This window comes from Cervus canadensis, chromosome 11, assembly GCF_019320065.1.
Source record: "Cervus canadensis isolate Bull #8, Minnesota chromosome 11, ASM1932006v1, whole genome shotgun sequence".
In the NCBI taxonomy this organism is placed as follows: Eukaryota; Metazoa; Chordata; class Mammalia; order Artiodactyla; family Cervidae; genus Cervus; species Cervus canadensis.
The window spans coordinates 15,630,238-15,649,205 of NC_057396.1; the positions used below are offsets into that span (position 1 = coordinate 15,630,238).

Genomic DNA, 18,968 nt, shown 5'->3' on the forward strand with positions numbered 1-18,968 from the left:
GGCAGACAAATAGATAATCACAAAATCATTACAACTGAGTATATAAAAGATCTATGGGGCACTTCAAAAGAAGTGCTGAACTATGTCTAGGTAAGTCAGGTGAAACTTCAGAAGGAGATACTTGAGCCAAATATCAAAGGTTGCTGAGCCAGAAAAGAGGAACCTAGGGATAAGGAATATCATGTGGGATGTAAGTGATGTGAAGCCCCAGATAGGTTTCAGGTAAGGAAGTGATTTAATCAGTTTTAGAGATATCACCTCAGGATTTATACAGAGAGGAGCCCAGCGGGCGACAGTCCATCGGGTCGCAAAGCGTCGGACACGACTGAAGCACTGAACAACAAACAAACAGACGAGCTATTAGAGACAAAGAGACCAGCTAGAAGGCCTTGCCCGGTAGAGTAGAGCTGAGGATTATGAAATGCTGCATTGGCAGTGGGAGAAGAGTCAGATGTGGGAGACACTTTGGAAGCACAATTAATAAGACCTAATGATGGGTTACATACAGGAGTTTATGAAAGGGAAGAAATCTAGGGCAACATCTGCATTTCTGGCTTGGATGACTAGGTAAAATGAAAGTGTCATAAGCTGAGGCCAGGAGGAATACTGAAAAGAAACCCCTTTTATGATGGGAAACAAGAAATTGAACTTTGGACTTGTTGAATTTGAGATGGAAACGACCATATAATTAGAAATACAGAGCTCAGTTATGGATGAGGACTGTTTTGAGAATAAATAAACAAAAAAAGAATAAATAAAATAGGAAATTATTCATGTGTATTAGCTTATTACTAGATGGCTCCTAGCTGGTGCTATAGCTGAATGTCAGCAAGTCTTACTGCCATTCTGTCAAAGTCAGCTGTTTCTAGGCAATGATGAGTGTATTTTGTTCTTCTGAGTCCATGACCACAGTTCCTTTGATGTACATGGGTCGCCTGGTTGTAGATAGTGTTGTATGGAATAAAATGATGATGGATAGGCATAACATAATAAACGGTATTGCTGACAGAGTGATGGAGCAGAGAAATAAAATATAATACATATTCAGAATGTTTATCATTCTGAAGACAGAAGGGTTCCTCCTGTATTATGGGAAGGGCCCAGTATAATTAGCCCGCCACTGGGTAGCCAACATATCCCATTATGGAGGGCAAAGTTATAACTTTTGCTGTACAGTCAGATGTGACTATATAGCCAGAATGGCCTTAGTGAAGAAAAGACTACATTTATGAGTCTGGGTATAGCTTCCATCCCTGTAGCCTGGACAATGTGAGCAGTTACTGAGTTGTCGCTGTTGTTCAGTCGCCAAGTTATGTCTGACTCTGCAACCCCATGAACAGCAGCATGCCAGACTTCCCAGTCCTTCACTATCTCCTGGAGTTTGCTTAGACTCATGTCCACTGAGCAAATGATGCCATCCAACCATCTCATCCTCTTCTGCCCCCTTCTCCTCTTGTCCTCAATCTTTCCCAGCAACAGTGTCTTTTCCAATGAGCTGGCTCTTTGCATTAGGTGGCCAAGACACTGGAGCTTCAGCATCAGTTCTTCCAATGAATATTCAGGATTGATTTCCTTTAGGATTGACTGCCTTGATCTCCTTATAGTCCAAAGGATTCTCAAAGAGTCTTCTCCAGCACCACAATTCGAAAGCATCAATTCTTCAGTGTTCAGCCTTCTTTATGGTCCAACTCTATGTTTCCACTGTTTCCCCCATCTATTTGCCATGAAGTGATGGGACCAGATGCCATGATCTTAGTTTTCTGAATGTTGAGCTTTAAGCCAACTTTTTCACTCTCCTCTTTCACTTTCATCAAGAGGCTCTTGAGTTCCTCTTCACTTTCTGCCATGAGGGTGGTATCATCTGCATATCTGAGGTTATTGATATTTCTCCCAGCAATCTTGATTCCAGCTAGTGCTTCATCCAGCCCAGTATTTCAAATTGCCAACATCCATTGGATCATAGAAAAAGCAAGAGAATTCCAGAAAAACATCTACTTCTGCCTCATTGACTATGCTAAAGCATTTGACTGTGTGGATCACAGTCAAACTGTGGAAAATTCTTAAAGAGATGGGAATACCAGACCACCTTACCTGCCTCCTGAGAAATCTGTATGCAGGTCAAGAAGGAACAGTTAGAACTGGACATGGAACAACGGACTGGTTCCAAATTGGGAAAGGAGTACGTCAAGGCCGTATATTGTCACTCTGCTTGTTTAAGTTATATGCAGAGTACATCATGTGAAATGCCAGGCTGGATGAAGCATAAGCTGGAATTAAGACTGCCATGAGAAATATCACTAACCTCAGATGATCATATCAATTGTGATTAAAGATTATTTTTGTTCTTCTTTTCCAGTCTCAGTGTCTCTCCCACCACTCCACCCTGCCACCCTTATTGCGCTAACGAGGACATCCAGTGCAATGTTGTGAAGAAGTAGTGAGTGCAGACATCTTTGTTTCTGATCTTAGAGAGAAAGCATTCAGCCACTCACCATTAGGTATCATGTTGGCTGCAGGCTTTTCATAGACGCTCTTCATCAAGTTGAGGAGGCTCATATCTATTCTCAATTTGCCAAGAATTTTAATTACAAATGTTAGCTAGACTTTTCTAAATACATTTTCTGCATCTTTTTGAAATCATCACATCCAGTTTTCTTTTTTAAGTCTGCTAATTTGGTGAATTGCTTTGATTGATTTCCAAATGTTAAACCAATCTTGTATTCCAAGGATAAACTCCATTTGTTTATAATGTTACTTATTATCATGTTCATGAGAGAATATTGGTTTGTTATTTTTTTGTAGTTTTTTTCCTCATAAATCTTGAGTAGTTTTTTATCTGATAACACTAGTCTCATAGAAAATGATATAAGTTTTCCTGTAAGTACTTCTTTAGCTGCATTTCCCCAATTTTAGTATGCTGTGTTTTCATTTTTTATTAACCAAAAATATTTTCAAGTTCCTTTTGTGACTTCTTTGACGTATGGATTATTTGAAGATATGCTGTTTAATATCCAAGTATTTGGAGGTTTTCCAGAAATCAAGAAATGTTTCTGTTATTTTACTCTGTTTTAAATTATTTCTAATATCATCATGATTAGAAAACTTTCTTTGTATGATTTTAATTCTTTTAAATTTATAGATATTTATTTCATGGCCCAGAATATGGTGTATTTTGGTGAAGGTTTTTCATGTGCACTTGAAAAGAATCTGTTTTCTTTGGTTGAGTTCAGTGCTCTAGCCAATTATGTCAAGTTGGTTTATAGTGTTACTCCAATCTTCTATAGCTTTACTAATTTATTGTCCACTTTAGGCAAACTTTCTCTGGTTGTGGCCAGCAGGGGCTACTCTTTGTTGCAGTGTGTGGGCTTCTCATTGCTTGGCTTTTCTTGTCGTGGAGCACTGGCTCTGGGTACACAGGCTTCAGTAGTTGCAGCTCACAGGTTCAACAGTTGTGACCTGCACGCTCTAGAATGCAGGCTCAGTAGTTATGGCACATCGGCTTAGTTGCACCATAGCATGTGGAATCTTTCTGGACCAGGGATTGAACTTGTGTCTCTTGCATTGGTAGGCATTTCTTATCCACTGCACCACCAGGGAAGTCCAGTAATTTTATCATATTTGATGACGTTTTTCAATATAAGAGAAAAGGAGTATAATTGTGGAATCAGGAACTTAAGTATAACTTGATTGGCAACATCAATATTAGCTCATTACTTTGCAATATAAAAATGTAATACCTATCATTTAAAAAATTGTGGTAAAAATGACATAAAATTTATCATCTTACTATTTATCTTGACTATTTTTAAGTGTATAGTTCAGTAGTTAGTTAATTACTTTTTAAAGAGGTTTAAGTAGTAAGAAGAAAAGTTCTGTACATTTACTTACACAGTTACCATTTTTGGTGTTCTTCATTCTTGTATGGATCTAGATTTTTCCTTAGAATCACTTTTCTTCTTCAGCTTTTATCTATCTGAAAAGTTTTCCTACCTTTTTATTTTTTTTAATTAATTAATTTATTTTAATTGAAGGCTAGTTACTTTACAATATTGTAGTGATTTTTGCGATACATTTGACATGAATCAGCTATGGGTGTTTTGCTGAGTTGGCTGATATTATTTTTTCTTCTCAGGATATTTTCCTGCTTCTTTGAATGCATGGCAATTGATTACTACATGGATTAAGAGCACTGAAGTGTTTTTGGATTCCTTTAAATATCTGGGGGCTTTGTTCTTTTATGTATGTGGTGTGTGCTCAGTTGCTTAGTCATGTTTGACTCTCTGCAACTCCCTGGGCTGTAGTCCACCAAGCTCCTCTGTCTGCGGGACGTCCCAGGCAAGAATACGGGAGTGGGTTGCCATTCCCTTCTCCACTGTTCTTATACACTGTCAAGTAAACTTGGGTATGATTTGATTCCTTTGAGACTTGCTTTTGGTATTTGTTAGATAGGTGCAGAATACTTTTGAGTGTAATCCTTACATGTCAGTTTCTTTAGGGGACAAAAAAAGGTTGAGAATGGTATAGAGTAAATCTAGAAAGTCGTATTAGTGAAGTCGCTTCAGTTGTGTCCAGCTACTTGCAACCCCAAGGACTGTAGCCTGCCAGGCTCCTCCGTCCATGGGATTTTCTAGGCAAGAATACTGGAGTGGGTTGCCACTTCCTTCTCCAGGGGATCTTCCTAACCCAGGGATTGAATCTGGTTCTCCTGCATTGCAGGCAGACCCTTTACCATCTGAGCTACCAGGGAATACCTATGCCTGGTGAATAAGTCATATTAATCTCAAATATTAAAGTAAATGCTGATTTTCATCTCATATTAATCTCAAATATTAAAGTAAATGCTGATTTTCATCTCATGTGGCGAAAGATTGTGATTTCCTTGAGGTCAAAGAGAATTTGTCTTTTTCCACTTATATCTTAGATATTAACAGTCTCTAGCAAGCATTTATTAAATATTTGCTTTCTATGTATTTTTAAAAAATAACTGTAATCTTTCATCTTATTTTTAAAATAACATGTAGTTATTTTTACTAGTGACAGCAATTTTTGAAAGTAACTATATACTTCTTTAATAATTCTAAGTATTTCATCAACTTACATTTGCTGCATCCATTCTATTTTTCTCATTTTTCTTTTCTTTTCCATATCTTGCCTTCTCTTCAGTTTGGAGAAATGGAATTCACTTTCCTTTTTGTCTCCCATGATCACATTTTCAGTAGGCCTCCAAAACTATTGAGAAATGAAAAATGAATACACAAAATATTAAATTACTGATTGTGAGGTTATCTGACTATAAACAAGAACTTCTGTGTGTTCAGTAGGAATATACAAAGATAGAAATAGAGGAGAGGATAGATCCTTTTAAGATATTTCTAATTGAGTGAATAGCACATTGAGCCTTAAGAGGCACATGCCATAGAAAAACTAAAAAGGATTAGTATACTGAGGTACTATTTAATAAGTATTTGTTGAATGAATAAGTGAATAGACATATTCTAGAAGTGTTTTAGTTTCTCATAAGAACATGGCTGAGCAGTAGGTGCTACTGACTTTTTAAGACTCTAATCCTCAGTACTTTGCCACCAAAGTACTGATGGCCGTTGATGGGAAGAGCCAACTCACTGGAAAAGAAAAGACCCTGATGCTGGGAAAGATTGAAGGGAAGAGGAGAAGAGAATGACAGAGGATGAGATGGTTAGATGGCATCACTGACTCAATGGACATGAGTTTGAGCAAACTCAGGGAGATAGTGAAGGACAGGGAAGCCTGGCATGCTGCAGTTCATGGGGTCATAAAGAGTCGGACACAACTTAGCAACTGAACAATAACAACAAATCCTCAAGGAATATGGGCACCCTCCAAGAATACAGAAGCCTCACCATTGTATCCTAAGACTTCTTGCTGCTGCTGCTAAGTCGCTTCAGTTGTGTCCGACTCTGTGCGACCCCATAGACGGCAGCCCACCAGGCTTCCCCGTCCCTGGGATTCTCCAGGCAAGAGTACTGGAATGGGTTGCCATTTCCTTCTCCAATGCATGAAAGTGAAAAGTCAAAGTGAAGTCGCTTAGTCGTGTCCAACTCCTAGCGACCCCATGGACTGCAGCCTACCAGGCTCCTCCATCCATGGGATTTTCCAGGCAAGAGTACTGGAGTGGGTTGCCAATGCCTTCTCGGAAACTTTGTGATTTTCACTGTATGATGCTTTATACTAGCTGGTTGCTTGTTTTCCTATTTTCAGTTCATTCCTCCTCCCTCACCACATACACATTAAATAACAAAGAGGAGAGTTTATCCCCCACAACACTCAGAGTTTGCCCTATTAAAGCACTGTACTGAAATATCCTGTTTACTTGACTCTCTCCTTAATTAAAAGGCAAACTACTTGAGCAGAGGAATATTTTTATTTACCATTGCTTCTTAAGAATCTAGTAAAATGCCATACATCTGACTGGTATGCAATAAAATTTGTTGACTGAATGAATTCACACTTTGATTATTTTTCATACTTAGTATATTCAATATACCACATTCTACAATCTGTATATCAGAGACTGAGGGATTTGAATGAAGATACTTGAGGCCATATAAACAAACATCCAGAACTATACAACTAGATAATGTTAACTTTTAAAATATAAGTTTACAAATATCCTTGGATAAAAAATATTTCCACAAAAAGGAGATTAAACAAACATGTCTATAGAAAAATTCTCAAATCACATATATGCATTAGAAACCATGTATATTTAAAATCATTCTGTTCAGTTCATATAAATACATGTTATATTTTCCAACAACACCATGAAAACCCAAGTGATTTCCCACTAGGGTCTGCTGTTACAAGCTATGTAGAGAAAATGGGATATTAGTCTCAAGAACACCGACTTCTTGTCCAGGGATTAATTAGAGTCAATAACATCTTCAGATTTGCTTTATTATAAAGATGGGTAATTGCTGAGTGCCAGAGAGTATCTAAAGATGGTCTAGACTCAAAGCTGATTATTAAAAGCAGAAGTATATGTTAAAAAAAAGATATATTGCTGAATCTTGAAGTATACTAGTAGCCTCAGAGTAGTTAAGCAAATTTTATCAGTTAAATTAGTAGAATTTATTATTTAAAATAAATTTGAAAATTAACTTTCAGAAAGGCAGATAGGTTTCTAATCATATAACATAGAAAATTATTAATATTTATCTGTTCTTACTGTCTCACAAACAGGCCTCCAGCCATTGTTCTCTATACGACGATACCAGCCACTATAATCCTCTTCCTGAAGATCATTACTTTTAATATGAGATGTACATTTTGCTGGAAGTTTTGTGTAGTCTCTAGGGCTATTAGCACATAGATCTTCAATATGTCTGTGAGTGAAAATTTTATAGTATATTTCAGGTGGAAATTTAACCTGTAGATGGAAAAGTTAAAAGAACCATGTCAATTTAATTAGGAAAATGGTCTATGTTTTTAAAAATTACATCTTTTAAATTCCATACAAATGTGCTTTAATACTAAGTAAGAATTTATCCATACTTACACCACCTAATCTGAATCGTACATTTATACCAGCAGCAGCATCTAGAAGTTCTGCCTATAAAAAAAAATTAGTCTTCAACATTCTATATATATATCAGTTCATAATTTCTCACTCTATTATATTAAATAACTACTGAATATTGATTACTTATGCAATAGATGGAGTGAATAAACCTCAAATAGTTAATTTTAAATTAGAAAGTATCAGAATTTGTTTTCTTATAGATACTCAATAAGTAAAACAATTTACATGATAACTGGGAAAATGATACCAAACTATGTTTCCTTTCTATGTAATGTAAAAGTTTAAGTGCCAGGTGATTTGCTACTCATAAAACAGAAGTGGTTTTTTTTTTTAAACACATCAAATATATGATTTTCATATTAAATATTATCTTCTAGGTTGGGAAGATCCCCTGGAAAAGCAAAAGTCTACCCATTCCAGTATTCTGGCCTGGAGAATTCCACGGACTACAGTCCATTGGGTCGCAAAGAGTCGGACTCGACTGAGTGACTTTCACTTTCACTCTAGGTAGAATCAGAGAAAAAAATGTGACTAGTAAATCTGAGTTTAATACCAGTTGACTTTTCCTAGCTAACTTTTGATTTTAAATCAAAAATCCATGTTTAAATTTTGTAAGAATTGTATATAATTGGTCTTCTAAATTTTAGTGCCCCACATCAAATGGAAAATAGAGAAAAAAAATCTTGGTCCCCAACCTGTCTCCCGATTATATTAAGTTATATGAGAAAACAGATGTTATCTTAAATTGTTCAGCCTGAAAAACATTAGTTTTGCATAATTTTCTAACTAAAAAATTAAATACATGCACACATACACATGTTCCCTGATTTATGATGGTTTGACTTACAATTTTTAATCTTTATGATGGGTGCAAAAGTGATACACATTCAGTAGAAACCATACTACTAATTTTGAATTTTGATCTTTTTCCAGGTTAGTGATACACTGTATGATACTCACTCTGTCCTGTGATGCTGGGCAGCAGCAGTGAGAGAGATAGAGTATACAAAATACTAATATCAAAAATGAAAGACAGGCCATCACTACTGATTCCATGGACACTAAAAGGATAATGAACAAATATTATGAACAACTCTATGCCCCCAAATTGATAACCTAAACTAAATGGGTTGATTCCTTGAAAGACACAACCTATCAAAACTCACATAAGGAGAAATAGACAATCTGAATAGATCAACATCTAAGAAATTGAATCAATAATTAACCTTTCAAAGCAGAAAACACCATGCCTATATGAGTTCATGGGTGAATTCTACCAAACATTTAAGGAAGACAGGGTAGTGGAAATCACCCAAGCTGAACAGAGAAAAAGAAAAAAAAATTTAAATAAGGATAGCTTAGGAGACCTCTGGGACAACATGAAGCATACTGACATTTGCATTATAGGGATCCCAGAAAGAGATGAAGGAGAGAAATTGGCAGAGAATTTATTTAAAGAAGTAATAGGTAAAAAATTTCCCTAACCTGGGGAAAGAAACAGACATCAAGTTTCAGGAAGCACAGACAGTCCAAAATAAGATAAACTCTAAGAGGTCCATGACAAAGCACATTTTAATTAAAATAGCAAATATGAAGGATAAAAGGGAACCTTAAAAGCAGGAAGGGAAAAATAACTAGTTACCCGAAAGGGATTGCCCATAAGACTACCAACTGACTGTTCAGCAGAAACTCTGTAGGCCAGACGGGTGTGGCACCATATATTCAAAGTGATCAAAGGAAAAAATCCATAACCAAGATGACTCCACCTGGCAACGCTATCATTCAAATCTGAAGTAGATACAGAGGTCTACAGACAAGCAAAAGCTAAAGGGGTTTGGCATCACTAAACCAACTTTACAATAAACGTTAGAAGGATTCCTCTAAGGGAAAACTAGAAATATAAAAACTATGCAAGAAATATAAAAATTATGAAAGGAAAAATCTCATTCTTAAAGACAAATGCATGGTAAAAGTAGATCAACTACTCCTAGGTAGTAGGGAGGATAAACATCTAAATTAACAATAAGGAGTTAAGGGATGTGAAAAAAAGCTGTAAAATATATCAAAAACATTAAACATACGGGAGTACCAAGTACAAATTCAGGGTTTTAAAATGCTTTCAAACTTAAGAGATCTTTAAATTTATATATATATATATATATATATATATATATATATATATAAATGTGTGTGTGTATAGACACACATATACACCTCATGGTAATCACAAGCCAAAAACTTATAATAGATACACAAACAAAAAAGGAGAAAGGAACCCAAAATAACATAAAGATAGCCATTAAATCACAAGGGATTAGAGCAAAAGAAGAAAGGAACAAAAAAGAACTATAAAAACAATCAGAAAATAATTAACAAATGATAATAACAACATACTTATGAGTAATTACTTTAAATGAAAACTGACTAAATGCTCCAATCAAAAGACATAGGGTGGCGGATACAAAATGGATACAAAACAAGACTCTACAACAGATCCAGATCTGTTGATCTGTCTCTAGATCCAGATCTAGAGACACATCCAGACTGAAAGAGAGGGGATGGAAAAAGGTATTCTGCGCAATGTAAATCAAAAGAAAGTCAGGTAGGAATACTTATATCAGACTACATAGACTTTAAAACAAAGACTGCATCAAGAGACAAAGAAGGACAATGCATAATGATAAAAGGATCCATACAAAAAGAATATAAAACAATTTTAAATATAGATGCACTCAATACAGGAACACTTAAGTATATAAAGCAAACATTAATGGATATAAAGAGAGAAATGGACAGTAACACATTAATAACAGGGGACACTTTAACACTCCATTTTCAAGAATGGACAGATCATTCAGACAGATCAGTCAGAAAACACTGACCTTAAAGAGCTCTCTCTCTTTTTCTCTTGATGTGTCTGGATAACGTTGTCATCAGTTTAGTTTTTTTCAAAGTAGCACCTCTTAGTTTCATTCATCTTTCCTGGTTTTTTTTTGTTTCTATTTCACTAATTTCTGCTCTGATCCTCATGATTTCGTTTCTTCTATTAATTTTGGGTTTTGTTTTTCTTTTTCTAGCTCTTTTAGATGTAAAAGAAAAGGTGCTCAACATTGCTAATCATTAGAGAAATGCAAGTCAAATCCACAATGAGATATCCCACACTATCAGAATGGTAGTTCTTCTTCATCAAAAAAAAAGGGACAGGGCTCAAATCAACAAAATTAGGAATGAAAAAGGAGAAACTACAAGTGAATCCTTTGCAGAAATACAAAGGATCATAAGGGACTACTACAAGCAACTATATGCCAATAAAATTGACAGCCTGGAAGAAATGAACAAATTCTTGGAAAGGTACAATTTTCAAGGACTGAACCAGGAAGAATTAGAAAATATTAACAGACCAATCACAAGTAATGAAATTAAAACTATAATTAAAACTCTTCCAACAAACAAAAGTCTAAGACCAAATAGCTTCACAGGAAAATTCTATCAAATATTTAGAGAAAAGCTAACACCTATCCTTCTCAAAGTCTTCCAAAAAACTACAGAGGGGGGAAAACTATCAAACTCATTCCACAAGGCCATTATCACTATCACCCTCATACCAAAAGCTGACAAATATATCACAAAAAGGGAAAATTACAGACCAATAACATTAATGAACATAGATGCAAAAATCCCCAACATAATACTAGTAAACAGAATCCCACAGCACATTAAAAACATAGTATACCATGATCAAGTGGGATTTATCCGAGGTATGTAATGATTCATCAATATATTCAAATCAAAGTGATATACCATATTAAAAAGTAAAGATTAAAAACAATATGACCATCTCAAGAGATGCAGATGATACTTTTGACAAAATTTAACACCCATTTATCATAAAAATTCTCCAGAAAATGGGCACAGAGGGAAACTACCTAAATATAATAAAGGCCATATACAACAAACCCACAACTAACAACATTCTAACTGGTGAAAAAGTGAAAGCGTTTCCTTTAGGATCAGGAACAAGAAAAGCATATAGACCCTTGAACTTTCTTTGGAAACAGTTTTAGAAGTCCTAACCATGGCAATTGGAGAAGAAAAGAAATAAAAGTAATCCAAATTGGAGAAGAAGAAGTAAAATTGTCACTGTTGCAGATGACATGATGTGACACCTGGAAAATCCTAAAGATACCACCAGAAAACTACTCAGCTCAGTTCAGTTCAGTTGCTCAGTCACGTCCGAATCTTTACAACCCCAAGGACTGCAGCACGCCAGGCTTCCCTGTCCATCACCAACTCCAGGAGCTTGCTCAGACTCATGTCCACCCAGCTGGTGATGCCATACAACCATCTCATCTTCTGTCATTCCCCTTCTCCTCCTGCCTTCAATCTTTCCCAGCATCAGGATCTTTTCCAATGAGTCAGTCTTCGCATAGGTGGCCAAAGTACTGGAGCTTCAGCTTCGGCATCAGTCCTTCCAATGAATATTCAGGACTGATTTCCTTTGGGGTTGACTGGTTGGATCTCCTTGCAGTCCAAAGAACTCTCAAGAGTTTTCTCCAACATCACAGCTCAAAAGCATCAATTCTTCAGTGCTCAGCTTCCTTCATGGTCCAACTCTCACATCCATACCTCACTACTGGAAAAACCATAGCTTTGACTAGATGAACCTTTCTTGGCAAAGTAATGTCTCTGCTTTTTAATATGCTGTCTAGGCTAGTCATAGCTTTTCTTCCAAGGAGCAACTGTCTTTTAATTTCATGGTTACAGTCACCATCTGCAGTGATTTTGGAGCCAAGAAAAATAAAGTCTGTCACTGCTTCCATTGTTTCCCCATCTATTTGCCATGAAGTGAAGGGACCAGATGCCATGATCTTAGTTTTCTAAATGTTGAGTTTAGAGCCAACTTTTTTACTCTCCTCTTTCCCTTTCATCAAAAGGCTCTTTAGTTCTTCTTCACTTACTGCCGTAAGGGTGGTATCATTAGCATATCTGAGGTTATTGCTATTTCTCCCAGCAATCTTGATTCCAGCATGTGCTTCATCCAGCCTGGCATTTTGCATGATGTACTCTGCATATAAGTTAAATAAGCAGGGTGACAATATACAGACTTGACATACCCTGATTCTAACTGTTGTTTCTTGACCTGCATACAGATTTTTCAGGAGGCAGGTTAGGTGGTCTGGTATTCCAATCTCTTGAAGAATTTTCCAGTTTGTTGTGATCCATATAGTCAAAGGTTTAGGCATAGTCAATAAAGCAGAAATAGATGTTTTTCTGGAACTCTCTTGCTTTTTCTATGATTCAATGGATGTTGACAATTTGATCGCTGGTTCCTCTGCCTCTTCTAAATCCAGCTTGAACATCTGGAAGTTCTCAATTCATGTACTGTTGAAGCCTGGCTTGGAGAATTTTGAGCATTATTTTGTTAGTGTGTGAGATAAGTACAATTGTGCAGTAGTTTGAACACTCTTTGGCATTGCCTTTCTTTGGGATTGAACTGAAAACTGACTTTTCCAGTCCTGTGTCCACAGATGAGTTTTCCAAATTTGCTGGCATATTGAGTGCAGCACTTTCACAGCATTGTCATCTAGGATTTGAAATAGCTCAGCTGGAATTCCATCACCTCCACTAGCTTTGTTTGTAGTGATACTTCCTAAGGCCCACTTGACTTCGCACTCCAGGACATCTGGCTCTAGGTGAGTGATCACACCATCATGGTTATCTGGGTCATGAAGATCTTTTTTGCATAATTCTTCTGTGTATTCCTGCCACCTTTTCTTAATATCTTCTGCTTCTGTTAGGCCCATACCATTTCTGTCCTTATTGTGCCCATCTTTGCATGAAATATTCCCTTGGCATCTTTAACTTTCATGAAAAGATCTCTAGTCTTTTCCATTCTATTTTTTCCTCTATTTCTTTTTATTGATTACTGAAGAAGGCTTTCTTATCTCTCTTTGCTGTTCTTTGGAATGCTGCATTCAAATGGATATATCTTTCATTTTATCCTTTGCCTTTAGCTTCTCTTCTTTTTTAGCTATTTGTAAGACTTCCTCAGAAAACCATTTTGCCTTTTCACATTTCTTTTTCTTGGGGATGGTTTTGATCACTGCCTCCTATACAATGTCATGAACCTCTGCCCATATTTCTTCAGGCATCTGTCTATCATATCTAATCCCTTGAATCTATTTGTCACTTCCACTGTATAATCGTAAGGGATTTGATTTAGGCCATACCTGAATAGTCTATTGGTTTTCCCTATTTTGTGCAATTTAAGCCTGAATTTGGCAATAAGGAGTTCATGATCTGAGCCACAGTCAGCTCCTGGTCTTCTTTTTGCTGACTGTATAGAGTTTCTTCATCTCTGACTGCAAAGAATATAATCAATTTGATTTCAGTATTGACCATCTGGTAATGTCCATGTGTAGAGTCATCTCTTGTGTTGTTGGAAGAGGGTGTTTGCTATGACCAGTGTGTTCTCTTAGCAAAACTCTTGTTAGCCTTTGCCCTGCTTCATTTTTACTCCAAGGCCAAACTTGTCTGTTACTCCAGGTATCTCTTGACTTCCTACTTTTGCATTCCAGTCCTCTACAATGAAAAGGACGTGTTTTTTTTTGGTGTTAGTTCTAGAAGATCTTGTAGGTCATTATAGAATCATTCAACTTCAGCTTTTTCAGCATTAGTGGTTGCTGAATCCAAGTGGCATAGACTTGTATTACTGTGATACTGAATGGTTTGCCTTGGAAATGAACAGAGGTCATTCTTTTTTGAGATTGCAACCAAGTATTGCAGTTCGGACTCTTGTGTTGACTATGAGGGTTATTCTATTTCTTCTAAGGAATTCTTGACCACAGTAGTAGATGTAATGGTCATCTGAATTAAATTCACTCATTCCAGTTCATTTTAGTTCACTAATTCCTAAAATGTCAATGTTTACTCTTGCCATCTCCTGTTTGACCACTTCCAATTTGCCGTGATTCATGGACCTAACATTCCAGGTTCCTATGCAATATTCTTCTTTACAGCATTGGACTAGTGATGGAAGCATCACTAGTCACATCCACAACTGGGTGTTATTTTCACTTTGGCTCCATCTCTTCATTCTTTCTGGAGTTACTTCTACACTCTTCTCCAGTAGCATATTGGGCACCTACCAACCTGGGGAGTTCATCTTTTAGTGTCCTATCCTTTTGCCTTTTCATGCTGTTCATGGAGTCTCAAGGCAAGAATACTGAAGTGGTTTGCCATTCCCATTCTCCTTCTAGTGGACCACATGGTCCATCATGACCCATCTGTCTTGGGTGGCCCTACATGGCATGGCTCATGGTTTCATTGAGTTAGACAAGGCTGTGGTCCATTTGATCCGTTTGGTTAATTTTCTGTGATTGTGGTTTTCTTTCTGTCTGTCCTCTGCTGAATAAGGATAAGAGGCTATGGAAGCTTCCTGATGGGAAAGACTGTGGATAAAATCGGGATTTGTTCTGATGGGACCATGGTCAGTAAATCTTTAATATAATTTTCTATTGATTTTCTGTTGATGGGTGGGGTTGTTTTCCCTCCCTGTTGTTTTTCTTGAGGCCAAACTGTCAACCCAGCCTCCACTGGAAACTCCTGGACACTCACAGGCAAGTATGACTCAGTCTCTTGTGAGGACACTGCTCCTTTCTCCTGGTGCACACTAGGTTTTGTTTAGGCCCTCCAAGAGTAGGTTTCCACAGTCCTGTGGAAGTTCTGTAATCAAATCCCACTGGCCTCCAAAGTCAAATTCCCTGGGGGTTCTCAGTCCCTTTGCCAGATCCCCAGGTTGGGAAATCTGTTGTGGGTCCTACAACTTTCTCAACAGTGTGAGAATTTCTTTGGTATAATAGTTCTGCAGATTGTGGGTCATCTGCTTGGAGGCTCTATGGTGGGTAACACTGCATGACCCAGGTCTTCTGCAGCCAGTGTCCCTGTCCCTGCGGCAGGTCACTGCTGACCCATACCTCCACAGGAGACACTCAAACAGATTCAAAGGTAGGTCTACTCAGTCTCTGTGGGGCCTCTGGGTCCTGGTGCACATAAGGTTTTGTTTGAGCCCTCCAAGCGTTTCTGGCGGGTATGGGGTTTGATTCTAAATGGGATTTCACCCCTCCTACTGTCTTGTTGGGGCTTCTCCTTTGCCCTTGGACGTGGAATATCCTTTTACGGTGGGGTCCTAAATTTTTCTGTCAATGGTTGTTCAGCAGCGAGTTGTAATTTTGGAGTTCTTGCAGGAGAAGATGAGTGCATGTCCTTCTATTCCGCCATCTTTCTGCTGGAAAACTACTAGAGCTCATCAATGAATTCAGTAAAGTTGCAAGCTACAAAATTAATACACAGAAATCTCTTGCATTCCTATATACTGCAAATAAAAGATCATAAAGAGAAATTAAGGAAACAATTCCATTTACCATTGCAACAAAAAGCATAAAATAGCTAGGTTTGCCTACAAAGGTCTGTCTAGTCAAAGCTATGGTTTTTCTGGTAGTCATATATGTATATCAGTTGGACCATAAAGAAAGCTGAGCTCCAAAGAATTGATGCTTTTGAATTGTGGTGTTGGAGAAGACTCTTGAGAGTCCCTTGGACTGCAAGGAGATCCAACCAGTCAATTCTAAAGGAAATCAGTCCTGAATATTCATTGCAAGGAGTGATGCTGAAGCTGAAACTCCAATATTTTGGCCATCTGATGCAAAGAACTGACTCATTGGAAAAGACCCTGATGCTGGGAAAGATTAAAGGCAGGAGGAGAAGGGGCCAACAGAGGATGAGATGGTTGGATGGTATCACTGACTTGATGGACATAAGTTTGAGCAGGTGTTGGGAGTTGGTGATGGACAGGGAAGCCGGGTATGCTGCAGTCCATGGGGTCACAAAGAGTTGGACATGACTGAGTAACTGAACTGAAATGAACTGATACTTACCGAAAGAGGCAAAAGACCTGTGCTCAGAAAACTATAAAACACAAATGAAAGAAATCAAAGATGCACAAACAGACGAAGAGACATACTAGGTTCTTGGTTTGGTAAAATCAATATTGTGAAAATGACTATACTACCCAAAGCAAGCTACAGATTCAATGCATTCCATATCAAATTACCAGTGGCATTCTTCACAGAGTTGGAAGAAAAATCTTTACATTTTGTAAGGAAACACAAAAGATCCTGAAAGTCAAATCAATCTTGAGAAAGAAATATGGAACTTGAGGAATCAGGCTCCCTGACTTCAGACTATATTACAAAGCTACACTAATCAAGATTGTATGGTATAGGCACAAAAACAGAAATATAGATCAGTGGCCCAAAATAGAAAGCCCAGAGATAAACCTGCACACTTATGGCCACATAATCTACAACAAAGGAAGCAACGATATACAATGGTGAAAAGACAGCCTCTTCAATACATGGTGCTGGAAAAACTGGACAGCAACATATTAAAGGATGAAAGTAGAACACTACCTAACACCATACACAAAAATAAACTTAAAATGGATTAAAGACCTAAATGTAAGACTAGTGAAAGTGAAGTTGCTCAGTCATGTCGGACTCTTCACGACCCCATGGACTGCGGCCTACCAGGCTCCTCCGTCCATGGGATTTTCCAGGCAAGAGTAATGGAGTGGGGTGCCATTGCCTTCTCCAAAATGTAAGATTAGATACTATAAAACTCTTAGAGGAAAATAGGAAAACCACTCTGTGACATAAGCTACAGCAAGATCTTTATATATATATATATATATATATATATATATATATATATATTTAACCTTTCAAATTATTTATTTTTAATTGAAGGATAATGATTATTACTTTACAATATTTTGTTGATTTCTGCCATATATCAACATGAATCAGCCACAGATATACCTATGTTCCCTCCCTCTTGAACCTCCCTCCCACCTCCCACCCCATCCGATCCACCCCTCTAGGTTTTCAGAGGCCTGGTTTGAGTCCCTGTGTTATACAGAAAATTCCCACTGGCTATCTATTTTACATATGGTAGTGCATATGTCTCCATGTTACTTTCTCCATTTGTCCCACCCTCTCCTTCCCTCTCCTGTGTCCACAATTCTGTGTCAGACTGAACTGACACTGTTCTCCATAGTGGCTGTATCAATTTCAGTTCAGTTCAGTCGCTCAGTCGTGTCCACCTCTTTGTGACCCCATGGACTGCAGCACACCAGGCTTTCCTATCCATCACCACCTTCCAGAGCCTGCTCAAACTCATGTCCATCGAGTTGGTGATGCCATCCAACCATCTCATACTCTGTCATCCCATTCTCCTCCTGCCTTCAATCCTTCCCAGCAACAGGGTCTTTTCCAATGAGTCAGTTCTTCACATCAGGTGGCCAAAGTATTACATTCCCCCCAACAGTCAAAAGCAGGATTTTTTTGACCCACCTCCTTGAGTTAGGAAAAAAATTTTTTAAATGGGACTTAAAAGCTTTTGCACACAAAGAAAACCATAAATGAGAGGAAAAGACAGTCCTCAGAATGTGAGAAAATATTTGCAAACAAAGCAATGAATGAAGGATTAATCTCCAAAATATACAAACAGCTCGTGGAACCCAATATAAAAAAACAAAAAACAAAAAACCCAGTCAAAAAAATGGGTGGAAAACCTAAACAGACATCTCTCCAAACATGAGAAACTGATGACAAGAGGCACATAAAAAGATGCTCAACATTGCTAATTATTCAGTTCAGTTCAGTTCAGTCACTCAATCGTGTCCAACTCTTTGCGACCTCATGAACCGCAGCACGCCAGGCCTCCCTGTCCATCACAAACTCCTGGAGTTTACTCAAACTCATGTCCATCGAGTCGGTAATGCCATCCAGCCATCTCATCCTCTGTCGTCCCCTTCTCTTCCTGTCCCCAATCCCTCCCAGCCTCAGGGTCTCTTCCAATGAATCAACTCTTCGCATGAGGTGGCCAAAGTATTGGAGTTTTAGGTTCAGCATCAGTCCTTCCAATGAACACCCTGGACTGATCTCCTTCAGGATGGACTGGTTGGATCTCCTTGCAGTCCAAGGGACTCTCAAGAGTCTTCTCCAACACCACAGTTCAAAAGCATCAATTCTTCAGCGCTCAGCTTTCTTCACAGTCCAGTTCTCACATCCATACATGACCACTGGAAAAATCATAGCCTTGACTAGATGAACCTTTGTTGGCAAAGTAATGTCTCTGCTTTTTAATATGCTATCTAGGTTGGTCATAACTTTCCTTCCAAGGAGAAAGCGTCTTTTAATTTCATGGCTGCAATCACCATCTGCAGTGATTTTGGAGCCCCCAAAAATAAAGTCTGACACTGTTTCCACTGTTTCCCCACCTATTTCCCATGAAGTGCTAATTGTTAGAGAAATGCAAATCCAAAGTACAACAGAAGCATCATCTTATA

At 37.8% G+C, this 18,968-nt stretch overlaps 1 protein-coding gene across 11 annotated transcripts in view; it reads right to left on the bottom strand.

Moving 5' to 3' along the window:
* The window catches only part of C11H11orf65 (chromosome 11 C11orf65 homolog), a 96,765-nt gene that overhangs the window by 12,853 nt on the left and 64,944 nt on the right, over positions 1 to 18,968 (bottom strand). For 6 of the 11 annotated variants that reach the window (XM_043482951.1, XM_043482946.1, XM_043482945.1 and 3 more), the window contains 3 exons: positions 7,535 to 7,588; positions 7,205 to 7,405; positions 5,099 to 5,229 (listed from right to left, as the gene is read on the bottom strand). In XM_043482951.1, coding sequence (XP_043338886.1) covers positions 5,099 to 5,229; positions 7,205 to 7,405; positions 7,535 to 7,588 — 386 coding nt within the window. Of the gene's footprint in view, positions 1 to 5,098; positions 5,230 to 7,204; positions 7,406 to 7,534; positions 7,589 to 8,518; positions 8,620 to 18,968 lie in introns of all 11 variants that reach the window. The other 5 variants (XM_043482954.1, XM_043482953.1, XM_043482947.1 and 2 more) reach the window with 3 other exon arrangements.